The 18,699-nt window shown below is 32.8% G+C and overlaps 3 protein-coding genes across 8 annotated transcripts; all 3 read right to left on the reverse strand.

Annotated features, from left to right (window-relative positions):
* Positions 1-747: 747 nt before the first annotated feature.
* LOC140807524 (E3 ubiquitin-protein ligase BIG BROTHER-like) lies at positions 748-6,234 on the reverse strand. Of its 6 annotated transcripts, none has more exons than XM_073164408.1 (8): positions 5,937-6,234; positions 4,407-4,594; positions 4,077-4,293; positions 2,645-2,682; positions 2,501-2,557; positions 2,269-2,396; positions 1,724-1,832; positions 748-1,012 (listed from the first exon to the last, which is right to left on the reverse strand). In XM_073164408.1, exons 2-8 carry the CDS (start codon positions 4,548-4,550, stop codon positions 974-976), a joined length of 732 nt encoding a protein of 243 aa, XP_073020509.1. In that variant the 5' UTR covers positions 4,551-4,594; positions 5,937-6,234; the 3' UTR covers positions 748-973. The 6 variants fall into 6 exon arrangements, with proteins under 6 accessions (XP_073020509.1, XP_073020510.1, XP_073020508.1 ...); XM_073164409.1 differs by having other exon boundaries at positions 5,930-6,234; XM_073164407.1 differs by lacking the exon at positions 5,937-6,234 and adding an exon at positions 5,043-5,901.
* Positions 6,235-7,334: 1,100 nt separating this feature from the next.
* On the reverse strand, positions 7,335-9,592 carry LOC140808085 (DNA-directed RNA polymerases II and V subunit 6B-like). Its single transcript, XM_073165103.1, has 6 exons — positions 9,464-9,592; positions 8,966-8,999; positions 8,666-8,847; positions 8,515-8,566; positions 7,988-8,055; positions 7,335-7,629 (listed from the first exon to the last, which is right to left on the reverse strand). Exons 1-6 carry the CDS (start codon positions 9,493-9,495, stop codon positions 7,560-7,562), a joined length of 438 nt encoding a protein of 145 aa, XP_073021204.1. The 5' UTR covers positions 9,496-9,592; the 3' UTR covers positions 7,335-7,559.
* Positions 9,593-10,864: 1,272 nt separating this feature from the next.
* On the reverse strand, positions 10,865-13,142 carry LOC140808195 (RHOMBOID-like protein 2). The gene is made up of 5 exons (XM_073165253.1): positions 12,566-13,142; positions 11,878-12,041; positions 11,614-11,777; positions 11,273-11,523; positions 10,865-11,171 (listed from the first exon to the last, which is right to left on the reverse strand). Exons 1-5 carry the CDS (start codon positions 12,862-12,864, stop codon positions 11,057-11,059), a joined length of 993 nt encoding a protein of 330 aa, XP_073021354.1. The 5' UTR covers positions 12,865-13,142; the 3' UTR covers positions 10,865-11,056.
* Positions 13,143-18,699: the final 5,557 nt, after the last annotated feature.

The following is an 18,699-nucleotide window of genomic DNA, read 5'->3' on the forward strand; positions in this document are numbered from 1 at the left end:
ATCAGCTATCGAGTCCAACCCGATCTGATCCGAACCCGAAAACCTCAAACTCAAACATGATTTTTTTCGGGTTGAACCATGTCGGGTTGGTGGTAGTGTCTGATTTTGACACCCCTTTAAATCTTTAAAATATTATATTAATCTGAAAATTTTGTTTTGAAAATACATTCTCATGTAGACAAAAACTTGTGTGAAACGATCTCACGATTCGTATTTTGTGAGACGAATCTCTTATTTTGATCATCCATGAAAAAATATTACTTTTTGATTAAATCTCTTGTAAAACGATCTCACGAATCTTTATCTGTGAAACAAGTCAACTCTACCAATATTCACAATAAAATGTAATATTATTAACGTAAAAGATAATACTTTAAAAATACTGATTCAATAACTATAAATAAATAGTAAAAGGTAATACTTTAAGAATACTGCTTCAATAACTATAAATAAATAATAATAAATAAATAAATCCATTGTGTATGTATATAACATAATATTTTTTTTATTCAGATTGAAGTTAAGTAGGATTCAAATCATCAAATAGAATTAATTTAATATAATTCAAATAAAAAAATGTATTTCCAAAAATGAGATTTTTATATTTTAGAATGGGCCCTGTTAGCCTCCCATAGTTATTATCCATAGCAGCTTGAATAGATCTTTCCTAGTTTTTTAGATCCAATTTTTTTTATACAATTGTAGCAGATCATACCACTTATGTATTAATTACCCATTTATGAAGAATACAACAAAATTTAGCCTAACTGAAATATGTATCCATCGTAAAAGGGAATTCACATTGTGTTTTACATAATGCACAAGAAAAATCAAGAAAAACATTTACACACAAAGTACAAGTAATCAGACATGTTCCTCCAAAAGAAATTTAATACTCCATATCATTGTGTTTCCAAATATGCAAAGGAGGAAGGAACCATTACCACCTGCTGTTCTTGATCCAGTTGAGAAATTACTCATCTTGCACCTCTTTTTGACACACGGGACAATTCTGCGAGTGACAGAGATGGGAGACGTTACACACATACAAGGGAAATACATTATGGTTTACTCGATTCTCAACAGCAAATCTCATTCTCTTCTGATACAATAAAATGGTCATTTCTGGAGTATCACCATTCCAACTGGTGATTTGGACTAACCAAAACAAGTGTAGGTACAAGTAATGGGAATGCAGAATAATCCAATCAAAGTGGAAATGAAGATCTTCAAATAGCATACTCATCCTTTCATACACTAGTAACTGTATCGATTACCTTAAATACGTAGCTGTGGATTTTATCGTACAAGACGATATACCACTATTATGTGTACATAAATTTTAAGTACGCAATTTTATATTGCAGATTCACATTTATATTTAGACATGCTCAAATATACAATATGAACTCTATCTCAGTCTATAAAGGTGTGTTTACAATAAAATAATCTTAAGATGAACTCATCCTATCAATTTGAATCTTATTCTGCAATGTCGAACTGCTACCACAAACCCAATCAAATATACAATATGAACTCTATCTCAGTCTATAAAGGTGTGTTTACAAACATTTGCCTTTTGTAAATGATTGGGTTTGTGGTAGCAGTTCGACATTGCAGAATAAGATTCAAATAGATAGGATGAGTTCATCTATGTGGTTGAACAGAGTAATAATAAAGAAGTAAATTATCCTAGAAGAGAAGGAAAAATAATAGTACTCACCTTATTCAATCGCAACCAATGAGTGATGCACTTGGAATGATAATGGTGAGCGCATGGCAAAAGGATCAGCTCGGATCTATTCTTATATTCGGCATAGCATATCACACACCTAAAAATTGTTGACATGGAAAAAACCAAACCAATAAAATGATGTTCCCTTTGTTCAATTGATGCAATAGCAAAGTCCTTAAGTTTTATAAAATGTGCCATAGGAGGAAATCATCCAAACCTCAAGCGAAGAGGGTTCTCTTCACCCTTGTCCAAAAGAGGCACAGGAAGAAAGGTAAACTCGACATGTGATACCATACGATATGTTCATTTCCATGGCCAATAGACTCAATGGAGGTGGTGTGATTATGGTTTTATGAGGAAAGGTCTACATTTATTGGCTTAACTAGAGTGAGGTCGATGTGACTTCCCATTCATCATTATTTACGCTAAAATAGCATCCTACACTCTGACACCGTATTGCTAAATGCACGTTTAGCACATAATTTGCCAGCACAGATAATGATAAAAGCAAAAAAATTTAGTTATAATCATACTCTTCTGGGTCCTTTTTTTTCTTTGAGAAAAACCCTGCTTTGTATTTGAAAGTTGGAAGACGAGCTATGATGTTTGGTGAAAGTCCTCTGCTTTCATTGCCGACAGATTCTCCAAGCGTTTGCAACTCCTAAAAACAAGAATAAATAAACTAGGATTAAATAAAAATTTTATGGTTACTTAAGATTGCCAGCTTTGAAGATCAATCCAAAACACGCAGTTCATGTAAACAACCTCGTAAGTCATGGTATCAGGATCAAAACCATCTTGATGTGTGTTCTGATTATCCACCTGTATTAAGTAAGATGTATCAAGAATTATGGCACAACTCTAATCTCTTGTTGATTAATTGAGTAGAGAAAAAATTTGAGTAATTACCACCACAGGTGATTCTCTCGAAGATGGCCCGGAGTTATCTGTAGATTACAGATGTCACAGTTCCCATTAGCAAGTTAAACAGACAAGCATAGCAATGAAAATGGTTTGATTAGAATATAATGCTGCAGGCATATGTATGCATTCTCGCAGATCCCCCTCTCCTTTTCTGGGTAATTTTCTTGCTTATTTTTTAGCCTTATTTGATCAAGCATTTCAACTTAGTTGTGGTTTAGGTTTCAGTTTAAAACTCATATTTGAAACGTGTCCAGTAATTATTTATTTGTATATATTTGAAACTCGATGCAAGGTGTCTAATCCTATATTCAGAATTTTCTCCAAATCTGAGTGACAGAAAATCATGCATGCTGGTACATACACTGATTCAGTGATTCTTGTACAACAAAATAAGATTTCTATTCATGTAGAAGTTAAAAATACAATCAAATTACATACAAATTCAACAACGTATATGGCTTAATATATAATTATCTTGAATTAGCTCTGATCTAGAAAAATTAGCCCTTGTAGGGAATTCACTGATGACATTGGTAAAATTCAGACTATATAATTTGTTAATAGCATATATTATTCTTTTTTTTTCACGGTTTCTACAACTTAACCATGACTGAGCACTGGTCTAGAGTTTGCGTGGACACTAGGAACTTGCTTGAAGTACTATATGTTTTAAACCAATATATTTCATAGAATGAACTATTGATGGGAGCTTGCACACATTTGAAGTCCAAAAGAAATTTTCAAACAGCACAATGAAACCATTAATGGTGCCACATAAAACATCCCAACAGGTGGATAAACCAAAAGACATAAGCTCTGATATAGGACAGATTTTCAAGACAAAAGTGGTGTAGAGTCTATAGGTTGAAACAACTTGAACAAATTGCTCATAAAGTTACTTGTAAAAGCTAAGCAGTGGGGAGTGAGGAGAAAAATAGTTTCAAAGAAGGGCTAAGGGCGTCAAGAATCTAACAAAACGTAACTCACGTGGAATAAAATTAATTAGCCAATTAGGTATAAAGGATATAGTAAAATGGATTCATGTTAGAATAGTAGTAAATTGTGGATTCATGTAATAGTAGTAGGAGATTGATAATATAATTCACGTGCATTCTAAGTATATCTCATCTTTTCATTATTATTTAATTCATTGAACTGGGCATCCGTAGGGTGAAAATTAAAAAAAAATAAGGAAAGAAAGAAAGAAAGGGCATGGCATAAGCAATGGAAACAAGTGAAAAGCTGGGGTTTGGACATGTCGTGTGTTAAGAGAGAAACAATAAGGGGCCAAGATGAAAGAGACGGGCAAAGATATCACTAATTTTTAGTTTTTCCAATATTATATAAAACTATATGCTCCTTGAAAATAGGATAGAGGGAGTGAGATTAAAGAGATGCTACAAATAACAAAACATACCATCACCATTCTCCGGAACATCAAGACTGTCGAAGTCCTCCCCCAACTCCAAGGACCTTGCAAAATGTTCATCTAAAGCCAACTGTGATTCAAAATGTGCGATACGTGAGGACACAGTCTCACGTTCTGACTGCAGATTCCTGCTGCTAGGTTGACCATAGTCATTAATCATATCTCTTCTATGATCATTGTTCTGAAAACCAAGAAGCGCACTTTCCTGTAGGAAAACATGCATAGTGTTAACGAATTTCTTAAGACCATGGAATTATAAAGCAGTGCTTTTCGGGAAAAATAAATTTTCATTCAGCAAAACTGGCTTTTAAGATGTACCTGCTGTATAAGAAATTCTTCAACATCAACATCGCCAAATTCAGGAATTGTATCCCTGAGATGTTCGGCAATTTCAGCTAGAGTCATACCATTCACATAATGATTGTAGACCTCGTCATTCATCATAGACATTTCAGACATCATCCGAAGTGTATTTCTCAAATGTGCTTGGTTACCACCCTCAAACCCTGTTTTCGAATCCAAAAGGGAAAATAAATAAATTTCAAAAGCAATAGATGAAAATTAAAAAAAGTTAACATTCATATAATCAGCATTATAACAAAAGTAGTAGCACACTTTATATTAAATAACCTGCTACGTAATAGCAATTCCTTTATTGATGTGAGTGGCACTTGTGTGTTCTGAAAGAAAAAAAAAGCCTCGTGATATTTTGTTTGCAAATTATTCATTAGATTTATATTTCATTTCATACGAAGTTCACCCTATGTTCCCAATTTATGGTTTTAATTCTAGTCAGGATACCTCCCAAGATAAGTATCAATTTATTGAAATTAGAAAAGACTGAAAATAGACCATCCAAAATCCTTCAGGGACTGACACAACATGAAACAAGAAGCTTTACGGACTAATAGCACAAGGAGAAACAAATGCTTTAAATTATTAGAGAGTGATAACATACCTTGAACATTAAATATCAAATATTCAAAATCCCAAGGGTCGTGGATTATGAATACATGGGCAATAAAGGATTATTCTCGAACAAGAATGAGGGATTTAGAGTATTTGTGGTTACAGTTCCACTCGTTTCATTTATAGAGCAAGGAAATAGCTTAGCAGGAAACAAACAAAACAATCCCCCAGTCAATAATCTGTACAGCTTAAACTTTGAAAGTTATTTCCTTGACCATAAAAGCCTCTAATCAAAATTAAAGGGATGCATAAATCTTAATATCAAACAAAAGAGCGTTCTTGTCAACTAATGCTGACACACGGAAATTTCTCACAAATTGAAATTTTCAAACGGAAGGTTTCTGGAAATTGCCAGAGACTAAGCTGCAAGAATAGGAAATATAAAGGTAAATAGAGGTTGACCAACAAATTACTGGGTCAGCAAACTTTATATATTTAAAAATTACATGAAACTCAAAATACCAGGCCGAGTAAATCACGAATATGAGATCCAAAAACTTCACGAAAATAATGTGGTTACAACCACTCAATCACAAACCAAAGGATCCCTTAACATATTTATGCAATCCCAAAATTACTATGCGATGACTATGGCCTAGAGCTGGCACACGCATGAAGCAGTCACAAGAAATCAAGAATAGATCCTGCTCAGTTTATAATTCAAAATTCATAAGGATTTTCCTGAAGCATTAACACGAGCGGACAGTGGGCAAAGCAGGCAATTTTGTGAAAATGTAAATTTTACACGTAAAACACACCAATCCGATTGCAAACTAGTAACATATATCGAATAACTTGACAGAAAACCACAGAAAAAAACAATGGGCTTTCGAAATTAACTCCCAAGATGAAATAATGAGTAAAGAAGTAACCTTTCACCTCTGGAACGACGATGGTGAAAAGGGTTCTTGATTCTCCCCCTTTATTTTCTTGCTATGGCACTGTTCACTAGCAAGATTGAAGTGATAAATTAAAAATGAATTTAAGAGCAAAAATAATTTTTGTATTTGGAAGCAGGTGGGAAAAAGTAAGCAGTAGACACCTTTTCTTTCTTAATTTTTCCGTTTAGAAACAAAAAAAAATTAAAATAAATTTCCATATTGGTACACAGAAGATATATATTGCCCGAGTCAATGTCACATACTGCGTGCTGTTTAGATCCAATGATCGCTTTTTCTCGTGTGGGCAAATAAAATTTGGATAAATTAATTATGACAAAAACTTGTATGAGACGGTTTTATGGGTCGTATTTTGTGAGACGGGTCTCTTATTTAGGATATCCATGAAAAAATATTACTTTTTAAGCTAAGAGGATTACTTTTTACTGTGAATATTGATCAAAGATAAAAATTTGTGAGATCGTCTCACAAGAAACTTACTCATTAATTATTTAGATCCAATAATCCTCATTGCTTGGATCCATCTACCGGGAACGCACGGTCGAACTTTTCCCGTCCACGCGATTAATTACCTCTGACTTTGGGGTCATCGAAGGTCCATGGAGTCTCCATTTTACTGTCTTTTTCTTCCCTTTCCTGATGAATAATGTGTTGCGATCATGGTCAATCATTATAGTAATTATTGTCTTCTCTCATTATTATTATCATTGTAATTATCTTTATAAAATAATTGTAAAGAAAGCATATGGTCCTATGATAAATTTTTTCGAAAATTATTCATTAGTGTACCAATCAACGAACAACTACCAACTCCTATAACAAATTTTTCAATAATTATTTTGAGAGAAAATGAAAATGATTTTTTTTTACTTGCACCTTTATCAAATATCACATATGGTCCTGGTTTCTCCAATCCCACATCTTTCTACTTTATAAACGACGTTTTGTGTCCATCTTATTCATAAGAATATACAAAGAACATGGCACATGCCCATAAAATATATAACAAATTAGTTTATAAAAGGAATTTCATTCGTCTTTATACGTTGATAAGAGGGGGGGCACAGTGGCAAATTGGTATATGGGAAGTGTAAACATTGTCTGAACAAGCCAGGCAAATGCAATATAATCCATTTCTGCAATCAACCAGGAGACTAAACTGGCTACAAATCCCATAATTTCAATGATGTCCAGCTGGACAAAATCAAAGAGGGCATCTAAGGAGATTGAGTAATAAGACCATCTGACGAGATGATGATGAGGAGGCCGGACTGGTTTAAGATCACATCAAATATATACTCTCTTTGCCAAAACAGTGCAGCTAATCTTGGGGACAAAGCTTTAAATATTTATAGGTTAAGTTTGTCCATAAACTAGCTACATGTAAAACCACGAGTAGAAGATTCATTAAGGCCAGAGATCATATGAAATCACAAGAAGCGTGCACAAAAACAAGCATTGCTATCCATAGGTTTAGTCCGAGTTGTGATGAAGAAGTTCCTAAACATTATGCTCGAGTGTCTAACTTCAAACGCCTGCAACTCTACAACATTCCACGATGATGATCATCCAGAAATCAATTTTCAAGGAAGGAACAGGTGCCTCATTCACCTCCCACTTGTCTTTTCCAGGAGTCCTCCACAATTAATTCATTCACCCCCCAATCTTCATAGCTGTGGCAAACCAAAGTAATTACAGTCAACAACTATGAGACAGATATCAAGTAACATTTGAGTGAATACATATCTGGATTTCATTTCGTTTTTCACATCTCAAGATTCCCAAAAATTTTGGATAGGGATTTGTTTATAGATTTGGATGATTTTTAGCTATTGTGTGGCTGTCAGTAATTGACCCTTCACAGTGAGGGACTTCAACTGTTAGAAAGAGTAGAGGGAAAAAAGTGATTATGCATAAAGATGTGATCCGGAAAATACGAAGAAAACAAATAAGATGTGATTTCAGAAGAGAGAAAAATGACGAAAAGGTACACTAAAATTCATCTTAAGATTGAAAAAACCACAATTTTACCTTCCATCAGGGAGGTATCGACGGATGGTGAAAGGTACTTTTCTCTGTCGCAGCTCCTTCATAGCAATCTATAATAAAAGGTTAAAGACAAAACATTAAGAGAAGATACCCAATCGACCTTGACAGATGTTTAAAGACGCAATAATAGGCAGTTAGGACTACAAATATTTCCTGGGACTAACATCAGCCATAACTGCTTTACAAACTTCTGCATAGCAAAATTGAAGGCTTTGCTGATAAATAAAATATCATTCCACCCAGACCACAAATCCATTTGGATGACATAAAGTCATATGAAGATCCCTTCTATAAGAAGGTCACCACATGAGAGTACCTTATTGGATGGAGAAGACAGTAAGAGGTATAATGAAGAGAGCTAAACACTAAACAACACACTTGCAAAAAAACATTCCAGCGTACTGGTCCTGAGATTAAGGAGATTCCAAAAAAAGAAAAGAAAAAGCAATAACAACATATCAAACAGCTTCCAAAATCAATCAAACAACACAATATTTGCTATAATTTACCTCAAGCGGGTCAGTTTCACCCTCCAACTCAACCATAACTGGTGCATTCATGCTGCCAAGCCACATAATATTTCAACAATCACAACCAATTCAATATATCAAAAAAAACAAAAAAAAAAACAAACTAGATACCAATAGGCTTAAACTGAACCTTATCTGCAGAGCCCGTGTGCCAAGTATTCTAGCTCTTTCATATTTGGTCATATATTTAGATGTCTTCCGAGGGCGTTCAATAGGTTCTCGCTCCTCTTTTCCATTTCCATTTCCTTCCCCTTCAATTGGATCAGGAGCTTCCTCATTATTGTTGTTATCTTCCTCAACCTCTTCTCCTTCCTATCAATTTTAAAACCCAAGAAACGAAAAGATTTTAAAAATTGAGAAAATTACATTATTCGCACCGTAAAAATGAGAAACCTCCACAGTGAAAATAAGAAGAAAACAAGTTTCTCACGTCAATTTCAGGATCCATGGGCTCATCTTCGTACCTGCAACAAATCCAGAATGATTGTGATTCAAAGAGAAACCCCATCCAGAAAAATACTTATCAACGAACCGTGAAAGAACTCTCTTACATGCTATATACAGAAAAACCTCAACTAAACGCATACAAAAAATAAATGAATAAATAATCAAACAAGTGCTTCATTAATCTACATTGCCGAATTCCCGGTCCACATTTAAAGAGAAACTCACCATCAAACCCTAGTTACCCAAAACTGGTGTTTTACTAACTTTCGGCTCACACTAGACGAAGATTGAACAATAATAATCAGAAAATTCACGAATGCAACAAACCCTCCGTCCATTGCATGTACCCAGAAACCCGAATAAAACCCTAATTCCATTAAACAAAAAAAAAACTCCTAAATTAAACTAGCGTCTGATTAATCAAAAAATCCAAGTAATCAATAATGAATTTTTTTTAAAAAAAATTACAAATTATACGAACCCTCCATCCATCTCATAGTCATCGTCTGCCATGGCGTCAGGCGATTTTATCCGCTTTGTCCACCACCTGAGAAATTGTTTGAATGAATGAAGGTCATAGAGGCAAAATCAAATTTTGTATACTAGGTAAGTAGATGGGTCGGGTCATTTTTCTGCCCCAAATAAATTTTATGGGATACTTACCTATCCTATTTTATGAGATGGATGTCTTATTTGGAACATCCATATATTTTGTGAGATGAATATCTTATTTGCGACATCTATGAAAAAGTATTACTTTTTATGTTAAGAGTAATATTTTTATTGTAAATATTGGTAAGATTGACTAGTATAAAGATTCGTGAGACAGTCTCATAAAAGATCTACTGAAAATTTATATAATAAAATAAAATAAAATATTTTTTTAACAAATGGGTACCATTTACCTGAAAAAGAATCTTGCGTATTGATTAATGCGATAATTTTATTGAGTGAGTCTCATATGAGATCGTCTCACGGATCCTAATATGTGAGACGGGTCAACCCTACCCATATTAACAATAAAAAGTAATACTCTTAGCATTAAAAATAATACATTTTCATAAATAACCCAAATAAGAGATCCGTCTCACAAATACGACCCGTGAGACCGTCTCACACAAGTTTTTGTCAATTTTATTTTAACTAATAGAAATATTTCAAAATAAAAAACACAAATTTTTTAAGTTATATAATTAAAGAGTGTAGGATAACTTATATTAACTAATTAATTAACGTTGAGTCCTATACTAAGTAAGAGATTTCTAGGGTAATTAATTCTGATCTCTAAAACATATTAATTAAAATTCAAACATAAAATTAAACATATAGGAAAAATCACCACAATAATTACATTTAATATGTGTTCATATTGTCTATACTATTTTATAATTGTTGAGAGACTGATAAAAATGTTTTGATGAGAACACCAACTTTTCTTCGCAATCTACCCTTTTATTTACGATTAATATTAATCATCATCTTCTATTTGTGTGCTTGGAATATTTGTGCGATTCATTACCTTTCATGATTTAAGTACACATGTTGTAATATCATGAATGTTTAATATGTTAGCATCATATATTCATAACACATATAACGCGTGTGCTTCGATAACTAGTATCAATAAATTAAACATGTCATCAATAAACTAAAAAAATAATATTCAAGTTATTTGCCAAGGTTGCTTTAATTAGATTAAATGATGGAAATTTGAGAAAATATTGTACTCTTAAATTCAAATTTCCTATTAATTATGTTCTTGTAATGACATTTCATTTTCTCATATGAAACTATACAACACTAAAATGGCCAAAAAATAGCTAAAGAAAGTGACAAAACCATGACCTTAAAAAGCTGACAAACAAAGCACAATAACATGAACTTTTCATTAAATTTTCAGACCCTAATAAATAACATCCTAAACAAACACTGCCAAGTTGCCAACTAAAAGAAACCTACTAAATGGAACAATAAATACCCCCAGAAACAACCAAATATTAACCGGACTAATATTGTCTCCAATCCAATAATGATTCATAATATGTCCTCACACTTCTCACTGTCCTATGCTGTTTCAAGGTTCATCGCATTCCCATTTCGAAGTTGGGACGCAGCTCACGTAGTGGCACCAACCGCAACGCTCGTGTCCATTCACTCCCCGGAATAGCATCACGAGTCCCACCGTGAATCTGCATTCAACAAGACGACCCCAGTTGGGCCATCATTGGATCAGTGCCTCGAGAAATGCAAGGTAACAACCTAGTTTGATAATATTGAAAACAATGCTTACCCGACAATTAGCAATACCATAGACACCAACCAAAGTACATATTGGTAACCCTTGTACCTAGATTTTGCACGAACCCCGATGGGAAGATTATGTCGTTCGATCCACCCGAACTGCGGACGAGGTAAAAGAACAAAGCCAAGCAAGAATCCGGCCAAGAATCCTCCGATATGGGCAAAGTTGTCGACATGTGGAAGAAACCCAACTGCTAGATTAATCAAGACTATAAACAAAAGGGTTGATAATGCCACGATCTGCAGGACAAAAAAAATTGAATCAGGCGGCTAACAAGTCATTTTAGTGTTCATATGTCCTAAACCGATGAGCCACGGGCGATTGTTGACCTTGTTAGTGTATATAGACCAGTTTGTGATCAACTCGGAAAGCATGGCTCCTAGAAGTCCAAAAAGTGCGCCAGAGGCACCAACAGAGATTTGGTTTTGAATAAATACAGATGATAATACGCTCCCACCGAATCCAGATAGCAAATAGATGACGCCAACTCGCACTGCAACTCATGTTTTGAAGGATCGTAAGTATATATAACATGTCATGGCAAAACGCGCAATGTTTCAAGATATATAGATTCTTGGAGTGAGGGTTCATACCAAAGCCAAATTGCTGCTCAAGTCGAACCCCGATGAAGACGAGGCTCATCATGTTTGCCAGAAGATGTATAATGCCAGCATGTAACCAGATACATGAGATAAGCCTCCAGCCTTGATGGCCGTGCACCACTTTATTCCAATTAAGAGCACCCAACTTCTCTAATCTTTGGTACCAAGAAAAGCAGAATCGAAGAGTCATTAGCTTAAATTTCTACTGTTTTACTTATTTTTTGAAGAACTATGATCCTTTTGTACTTCTGTGATCACCAAATTGGACAAAATTCTCCACACAACAAAGTTGTCAAATAAATACAGGAGCAAAGAAAAAGAAAATCACAGAACAGTCCCTACCAAAGTTCACCCCAAAATAAGATTATAATTAATCAGAAAACTAAAAAAAAAACTTAGTTCTATATTGAATTTATAAGCAAAAAAAAAACCCATTAAATCCAGAATGTGAACTAAAGCATGATTCATACTACCAAAAAAACACGAAATATTCAAAAACTAAATCCTTGAGCTAATCAACCACCAAAATTTCCACCTCCAAAACCAAAGCCCGGAAAAGAACCATGCCAAAACCAATAAAAACCCCATCTTTACGCCACAGTTCCGACCAAAAAAAAGTAGAATCAAGCCTAAAATTCAGCAAGAAACAAAAGTGGACATTCAAGAACATGATACCCACGTCGCAGAAGAAGGCCCAAACAGAGGATTCTCCCTCAACGGTTGGAATGAGAATCTCCCAAGAAACCTAGCCGCACACTTTTCATTGTGACCACGGAAACTCGAAACCCTGTTCTTCAAATCCCTCGGACAATTGTTCGCATACATCACGACCAGAAACATCACAACATTAGCCACCACAAACACTGGAATCAGCCACGAAGCCCACCGGCTTTCCGTCTCCTCAAACGCGTCCGCGCTTGAAGTCGAAGAGTAGTAGTTTTTCACCCCCCTTCTGTTCTCTATATCCTCACCCGCCATGGCTGTAAGCTGCTGCTGTTACTTCTTGTATTCAATCTCTGTACCTTGTCTTTGTCTTCAGGAAATGTAACCTGAAATTCTCGAATTTATTGCAGTAAAAACTGAAGTGGGATCGTGGGAAGTTGCTTCGCACTTCACATTTGAACGTGCAGAGAGTCGCTGTTCGGTTCACCTTCTGTGCTACTGAAGGTGGGGATCATCTGTTATCGTCTTCACAGCATGTTCAGTGGTATTGCTTTGTCTGATCGCCACGTCCTGCATTTGGAATTTTTTGTCTGTTTTTTGAGTGGCTATTGGGTGGTGTACGCACCAGCTGCGGGTTGCGAAACAGAGATCTGCAGCCGAAGTTCCAGGAGCTGCTATTTCAGTTACTCTTCGCGGTTTTTGGATAATAAACAATAAATAAAAGTTAACGTTGCGTTTGATTTTTAAGGATTGATTTTTTTTTTTTTTTTTTGAACAATTTTAAGGATTGATTTTAAGACAAGTAAAAAAACATAAATTCAATTTTTTATAATTGTAATAAAAAAAGACTTTGAAAATAAACTGAAAATCATTTGAAAACAAATAACAATAGCAGAAATTAAGTTCGTGGGAGTATTACATTTCATTAAAAAAAATATTTACTATATTTATTATTTTGTTACGTGTGATGCTTAAGGAAAACTGAATTTGGTAATTTATATACATGTCCAAATCTACCTTTCATATTCTTCCATAATATTCGATACTTAATAATACAAAAACGTAAATTACTCTCAAAACTTCCCCACTTTCCCATTATCACATCACATCACATCACATCTTTTTTTTTGGCACAAAAAACTCAATATGACAATTTCACCAGTCAATTTTATTATATAAATATTTTATTTGTGTTATCTATGAAAAATATTAATTTTATTGTAAATATGAGTTGGTTGACCCTCTCACGAATAAAAATCCGTGAAAATATCTTATGAGAAACATGTCGTTTTTATAGATCCTGGGAAAAAAAATTTACATACAATGTTATTAGTTTATATAATTTTCACACGGTATACTCTTATTGCAAGTGTTCATTAATATCGAGGGATTTCGATAATATGACTGTTAGTATCTATAAACAAATAAGGGTTGTGCATTTCGTTCAATATAAGCATATATAATGTAAGAGGAGAACAATTTTACGTTTGCTACATATGAAATTATAGTAGATGTATTTCTCTTTCTATCCACCGATAGATATGATGTTCATCAACTGTATTCATCTCTCTGTGTTATGCGTATTGCTTAGATGACAATCACTTAATTGACATGACGATGATATCGTGTTTTCAAATGGAAAAAACAATGCATTTATATAATGAAAATAAAATTATTTAAGTTATATCACTAGTATTAATTAGTTATATAGTTTATTTCAGTGTGGGGTGGTCGGAAGAGATCACTTGCAGAAACTTGTGTTGTCCATGCACAAAGGGATACTTGTGGCTACCCAACTTCAATGGCATCGATGGGTTATTGAAACTGATGCAGCAAACTGTTGTTCAAGCTTTTCACCAACCATCTCCTTTCTTTGTGGAAGCCCCGTTGATTTCTGCGATCCGAAACGCAGCAGCGACCAATTTCCGGGGGCTTCAAATCTTAATCTGTTTTACGCTAGCCCGTCGGGGCTTACAAGCTCGTGGAATTCCGAATATCAATTCTCGATTTCGTTATTTTTGCTATCGGCGTAAATATAGACATTCAGTTTAGTTAATTTGTTTGATAAAAATCTTGTAATTCTATACTTCTATAATATTTTATTAAGTTTGAGACACTTAGATTAACTAATTTTGGTGTCATGATCAGTTTTCTTTTATTTTTTAATTTATATATCAAAATTACAGTGTAGTCCCTCACTATTTCTTATTATTATACTTTGATCTTCATTTAAATATAAATCAAATGAATTATAAAAAAACATTATACAAACACGCAACGCGTGTGTCGACGCACTCGTAGAAATAAAAAATCGAAAACATAACTAAAAGTATAAATCATATGAAATAGGCTGAACTTATATAAAACATAAACTCTTCTCGACTCTGGCAAACAAATGGAAGCCCAATAATTGTATATATTCATTGCATAAATATATTTGAAATTTTAATATCATTTGATTTATTTGTCAATGTGTATATGTATATATAAAAGTTGAGATCTTAGTGGTCTGACTTATGAAAAATTGCATATCATTAATAATTTCATATACTCATAACTACAATATCTAATATACTTCAAAAATTCACATATTATCTCTACAAATCATGTATTTAATATAACTCAATTATCTTTATCCAAATAATAATTAAAAACTGTAACAAAATTTTATGAATCAACTCGATCTATTAATGATTACGAACATGATTCATATGCATATATAATAGTCATTATTTTATACATACATCACATTTACGTCGTCCGCTAGTTATTAATTAAGAGTGAGTCTCGTGTGAGACGGATCAACCCTACCCATATTCACAATAAAAAGTAATATTTTTTCATGGATGACCCAAATTAGAGATTTGTATCACAAATACGACCCGTGAGACCGTCTCACACAAGTTTTTGTCATTAATTAAACCTCTTGTACTGATTAACTTTTTAGTAAGTCGGCAAAATCTTTTCTACAACTCCAAAAACACCTTTATATAATTTGTCATTCTCTGCTGCTGCTAACCTATAGAAAGATTGGAACACTATAGAAATTGTTAAAACAAATTAATGGTTGCTACGGGCAGAAATCATGTGGATCGAATTACAAGCCGACAATTTTATATAATTTCCAGTGAAATCACATCAACAGATGTAATGTAAACATCAGGAAGATGGTTATGTCTACGTGCTCTGTAATTCAGATATTCTGTTCTTAAAAATTTAATTATTAAATTATATTATATTATATTTTTTGAAATCCAACTTGAGTCATGTCTCCCATTTTTTATGAAAATTGAGGGGGATGTTGTATCTCATATATACAAAATCAGTAATTTTTTAGAGGGTACATTTTTTTTTTCATACAATAACATATATATATATATATATATATATATATATATATATATATATATATAGTGTACATTTTTTTATCATACAATAATATATATATATATATATATAATAAAGTTGAAGAAACAATTATTACGTGTACAAATAAAAGCTTTATTGAAAGATGAATCAGACTTCCGACCTAATATAATATGTCAAGAACTTTTTAATAGGAGTGAATAGTCAAGATATTGGTATAAATTTTGTCGGAAATATGTGAGAAATTGAAACACGAAGTTAAATATACCATTATTCTGTTTAATTAAAATGGGTAAAGTTTTCTATTTCATATATTATTATATTATATTATATTATATTACATTTATTTATTTTTATTTATTTATACAAATAAAATATATCAATTATTAATGATAGATAATATTATGAACTCTGAACTTTTTAATTATTATCTCAAATTACAAATGAAAGGAAACATATTTTTCTTTTCTGTTTTTAAATATAAAATTTTGTATAATAATTATGTTTTTCTAGAATATTGAGTTTTTATATGTGATCTTTAATATTTAAGTGAATTTGATTTCTAATGAAATACAATTTTTCTTATCTTGTAAAAATATATTATTTAAAGAATTTGATCTTTAATGAAATACTATTTTTCTTATCTTCTAAATTGAAGGAATTTTATCAAAATCAATACAAGTCTATGTATATTGAAGAATGATTGATGCATCAGATAAAAGCGAGATACGAGAGAACAAAAAGAGAATTTTCTGAAGAACTTGCAAAGACGAAACATTTTTGGTTCACTGTATTGTCCTGACATGTTGGAGACATAGGAAGGCAACACCGGTACAAAGTGTAGATTGAATAATTGTTTTGTTGCTCCGAATTTCGACCACACAGATTTCTATCTTTGTGTTTTTGTTATTTTTGTTATTGATATTTTAGAATGCAATTCATTTCCTTGACTGGTAAGGAATATAGTTTTAAGTTCTTCACTAGTATTAATTTGGTAAATTCGATTTCTTTCCTAGTAATTATTTTGCTCTCAGACATCGAACAAGAGTGTTCACTTGTACAAAATTATCTATGTGTTACATTTAATAAAAATTATTTATTTTTGTGTCATATTATTCAGCTACATGTTGTCATAAGATGTTATAACATTAGAAACTGTGGAAAATATAATATTAAAATATGTATGTTGAATGTTGAAAATTAGGTAAAATTAGGTGTTGAATATTGAAAATTAGTGTGTGATGATGTATGTAATGAGGTAATTTATTTTGGAATATTTGTATATGAAACTCTATAAATAGAGCACTCATTTGTGAATGAAATAACAATTGAGTTGAGAGAAAAATATTATAAAGTGTGTAGTTTGATAATTTTGAGAGTTTGAGATTTTTACTTTTTACCGTAAATTTTTACTTTTTCACAACACGTTATCAGCACGAAGCTCTAAAAGTCCTACATATTTTTCCAAGCTCCAAACAGAAGAAAAAGGTAACAAAAGTAATTATATTTATTTTACTGTTATTTGTTTATTGTGTATTTATTTAATATACAATATAATGTTATTATTAGAAATAATAAAAATAAATTTTTCATAAACTTGTTATAAATCCTGGGAGGATGTTAAGACGACATCCCACACTCCCGGCAAGGGATACGACAAGTATAAAAGCCTATAAGGTTTTTAAACAAAATAAATTATGACAGTCGTTATAATATTATGATATGATATATATAATTATTTAAACATGTCTAATATTATATATACCATATTATTACCATAAAATTATACAAATACATACATTTATTCTTTTATTCACCAACGGTCATAAACGGTAACAAAACGGCTAGTTTTTGCCCTATAAATATGATCTCTCAAACTCATTCAATCACCCCAACTTTCTCTTCTTCTCTAAAAATTATTCTTCATCAAATTTTCGGAGAAAAAAGAAGATGGCTTTCGCAAGGTTATTTTTAATTATTTTAGTTATCATACTCACGAGTCTTGTATTTATCGGAGAATATCCTCCTCGTGTTTTCTTTATTTTTACGAATACTTGTACTTGTTGTTTATCCATTACTTTGTATTGCAATATTCATTAACTAATAAAATGCATCGTGATTTTTAGTACCACCATGGCAAACTTGACAAAGCTCGAATTCATCGCTCTTGACATTACTGGGAAAAATTATATGCCATGGACTCTAGATGTAGAAATGCATCTTGAGTCATTGGGTCTAAGCGAGACCATTAAAGAAAATGGCATATGCACGTCACAAGAAAAGGCAAGAGCCATAATATTTTTACGTCGACATCTCGACGATGGATTGAAATGTGAATATCTGACTGAAAAAAATCCCATGGCTTTGTGGAAGGGATTAAAAGAAAGATTTGAACATATAAGAGAAGTTATACTTCCGACCGCCCGGGATGAATGGAATACATTAAGATTCCAAGACTTTAAAAAAGTCAGTGATTACAATTCGGCGATGTATAGAATAATCTCGCAATTGAAATTTTGTGGCCATGAGATTACTGAATCTGAGATGCTTGAAAAAACATTTTCCACATTTCATGCATCAAATATTACTCTACAGCAACAATATAGAGTACGTGGATTTGCCAGATATTCTGAACTCATCGCCTGTCTTCTTGTGGCGGAAAAGAACAACGAGCTTCTAGTGAGAAATCATCAGTCCCGACCCACTGGATCAACAGCATTTCCCGAAGTAAATGCTGTAAATAAAAATGAATTTAAACCTCGAAACCAAAATCAAATTCAAAGA

This window comes from Primulina eburnea, chromosome 12 (genome assembly GCF_022965805.1).
Source record: "Primulina eburnea isolate SZY01 chromosome 12, ASM2296580v1, whole genome shotgun sequence".
Taxonomy (NCBI): Eukaryota; Viridiplantae; Streptophyta; class Magnoliopsida; order Lamiales; family Gesneriaceae; genus Primulina; species Primulina eburnea.

Excerpts from the sequence above, each read along its gene's own strand:
- LOC140807524 (XM_073164407.1), bottom strand. Across the intron at positions 2,397-2,500 it reads CTGATACCATGACTTACGAG|GAGTTGCAAACGCTTGGAGA; the intron begins GTTGTTTACATG and ends TCTTGTTTTTAG. Across the intron at positions 1,013-1,723 it reads ATTGGTTGCGATTGAATAAG|AATTGTCCCGTGTGTCAAAA; the intron begins GTGAGTACTATT and ends TGTCACTCGCAG.
- LOC140808085 (XM_073165103.1), bottom strand. The coding sequence starts at position 9,495 with ATGGCAGACGATGACTATGAGATGGATGGAGG. Across the intron at positions 9,000-9,463 it reads GACTATGAGATGGATGGAGG|GTACGAAGATGAGCCCATGG; the intron begins GTTCGTATAATT and ends GATTTGTTGCAG. Across the intron at positions 8,056-8,514 it reads GTGAAACTGACCCGCTTGAG|ATTGCTATGAAGGAGCTGCG; the intron begins GTAAATTATAGC and ends CTTTTATTATAG.
- LOC140808195 (XM_073165253.1), bottom strand. The coding sequence starts at position 12,864 with ATGGCGGGTGAGGATATAGAGAACAGAAGGGGGGTGAAAAACTACTAC. Across the intron at positions 12,042-12,565 it reads TTTGGGCCTTCTTCTGCGAC|ATTAGAGAAGTTGGGTGCTC; the intron begins GTGGGTATCATG and ends TTGGTACCAAAG. Across the intron at positions 11,778-11,877 it reads TGAGCAGCAATTTGGCTTTG|TGCGAGTTGGCGTCATCTAT; the intron begins GTATGAACCCTC and ends CATGAGTTGCAG.